Source organism: Miscanthus floridulus, chromosome 16 (genome assembly GCF_019320115.1).
Source record: "Miscanthus floridulus cultivar M001 chromosome 16, ASM1932011v1, whole genome shotgun sequence".
NCBI lineage: Eukaryota > Viridiplantae > Streptophyta > Magnoliopsida > Poales > Poaceae > Miscanthus > Miscanthus floridulus.
Genome location: NC_089595.1, coordinates 82370816 through 82373292, shown reverse-complemented (window position 1 = coordinate 82373292; position 2477 = coordinate 82370816). Strand labels below are relative to the sequence as shown.

Below are 2477 nucleotides of genomic sequence, written 5' to 3'. Positions count from 1 at the left end.
TAGAACGGGTGGACCATCACCGTCTTGTTCCAACCCCTCATAGCGAACTGAGGGCTTGTGTTGGTCGCTGGCAAAGACACCCATTGGCACCGGCTCATGGCTGGATGCCACCTTTGCCAGCGCGTCAGCCGCCTCGTTGAAGCGCCTCAGGATGTGGTTGAGCTCGAGGCCATTGAACTTGTCCTCTAGCTGGTAGACTTCTTGGTAGTATGATGCCATCTTGGCATCATGGCAGCTTGATTCCTTCATCACTTGGTCCACAACCAGCTGGGAGTCTCCCCGGATGTCGAGGCGTCGGATGCCCAACTCGATGGTAATGCGCAGGCCATTGATGAGCGCTTCATATTTGGCCACATTGTTGGAGGAGGGAAAATGGAGGCAAACCATGTACCTCATGCGTACCCTGAGGGGTGACACGAAGACTAGCCCTACGTTGGCACCCTTCTTCATTAGCGATCCATTAAAGTACATTATCCAGTACTCTTGGTCGACGACCACTGGTGGCATTTGGACCTCGGTTCACTCTGCCATGAAATCAGCAAATACCTAGGATTTGATGGCCATCTGGGAGGCATACGCAATGCCCTGACCCATCAACTCAAGTGCCCACTTCATGATTCTTCCCGTGGCATCCTGGTTTTGGATGACTTTGCCGAGGAGGAAGGACGTCATGACTGTCACTGGATGTGACTCGAAGTAGTGGCGTACCTTCCTCTTGGTGATGAGGATGGCGCATAGGAGCTTCTAGATTTTGGGGATAGTGGGTCTTAGAGTCGGATAGGACCTCGCTAATGAAGTACATGGGGTGTTGTACTTTGAGGGCGTGCCCCTCTTCCTCTCGCTCCACTATTAGGGCGGCGCTAACCACCTATGTGGTGGCCATGACGTAGAGCAGAAGGGGTTCTCCATTGATGGGAGGAACAAGGATCGAAGCCTTCGTCAGAAGCTGCTTGAGTGTGCAAGTGCCTCCTGGGCCTTGGACGTCTATTTGAAGTAGCCGGCCTTCTTCAGAAGTCGATAAATGGGGAGACCTCATTCACCGAGGCATGAGATAAAGCGACTGAGTGCAGCGAGGCACCCTGTAATTTGTTGTACCCCTTTCATATTCCGAATCGGGCCCATCCTTGTAATGGCTGAGATCTTCTCTAGGTTAGCTTCGATGCCACGCTCGAAGACGATGAAACCAAGCAACATGCCCCTCGGGACCCTGAAAACGCACTTCTCGGGATTGAGCTTGATGCCGTTTGCTCAGAGTTTTGTAAAGGTCTGCACAAGATCAGCTACGAGGTGGTCATCCCATTCGAACTTGACCACGATGTCAACCCTGGTATGTAGCCCTAGTGTTCTTCAGACCGAATGGCATTGTGACGTAACAGAACGATCCGAAGGGGGTGATGAAAGATGTTGCGAGCTGGTCGGACTCTTTCATCATGATTTAATGGTACCCGGAGTACGCATCAAGGAAGCAGAGGGTTTCGCACCATGAGGTAGAGTCAACTATTTGGTCTATGTGTGGCAAAGGAAATGGATCCTTTAGGCATGCCTTATTGAGACCCGTGTAGTCAACACACATCCTCCATTTCCCACTTTTCTTTCGTACAAGAATAGGATTGGCCAACCACTCTGGGTGGTATATTTCCTTGATGAATCCGGCTACCAAAAGCTTTGTGATCTCCTCACCGATGGTCCTGCATTTCCCCACATCGAAGCGATGCAAACGCTGTTTCACCGGCTTGGAGCCTGGGCGGATCTTCAAGGCATGCTCGGTGACTTCCCTCGAAATGCCTAGCATGTCCGAGGGTTTCCATGCAAAGATGTCTTTGTTGGTGTGGAGGAAGTCGACGAGCGTGCTTTCCTATTTAGGAGAAACTATGGTGCCAATGTGCACCACCTTGCCCTCGAGGCTGTCGAAATCTATTAGGACCTCTTTGGAGCCCTTCGCTGGCTTGAAAGACCCGGTCGCCTTCTTGGGGTTGGGCGCCTCTTCGGTGACCTCTTTCCTGATGGTCGCGAGCTCTCTAGAGGCGATGATTGACGTGACGTGATCGCAGCACTCGACCTCGCACTCGTAGGTGCGCTGGAAGGAGGTGCCGACGGTGTTGACCCTGCCAAGGCTCGGCATCTTAAGCTTGAGGTAGGTGTAGTTGGGAATAGCCATGAACTTCGTGTAGAATGGTCATCCCAGGACGGTGTGGTAAGTTCTGTGGAACCCCACCACCTCGAAGGTGAGGGTCTCCGTCCTGTAGTTGGACGGACCCCCAAAGGTGATGGGCAGATCAATCTGCCCAAGCAGCATGGACTGCTTTCTAGGCACGATGCCATGGAAAGGTGCTCCGGTTGGCTGGATGCACGCTCGGTCGATGCCCATAGCATCGAGCGTCTCAACATACATGATGTTGAGACCACTGCCTCCATCCATCAGTACCTTGGTGAGCCGCTTTGTACCGACGATTGGGTCGACCACGAGCAGGTATCTC

At 52.7% G+C, this 2477-nt stretch overlaps 1 protein-coding gene across 1 annotated transcript; it reads right to left on the bottom strand.

Annotated features, from left to right (window-relative positions):
- Window positions 1-1855: 1855 nt before the first annotated feature.
- On the bottom strand, window positions 1856-2158 carry LOC136510928 (uncharacterized). Its single transcript, XM_066505210.1, has one exon. It carries the CDS (start codon window positions 2156-2158, stop codon window positions 1856-1858), a length of 303 nt encoding a protein of 100 aa, XP_066361307.1.
- Window positions 2159-2477: the final 319 nt, after the last annotated feature.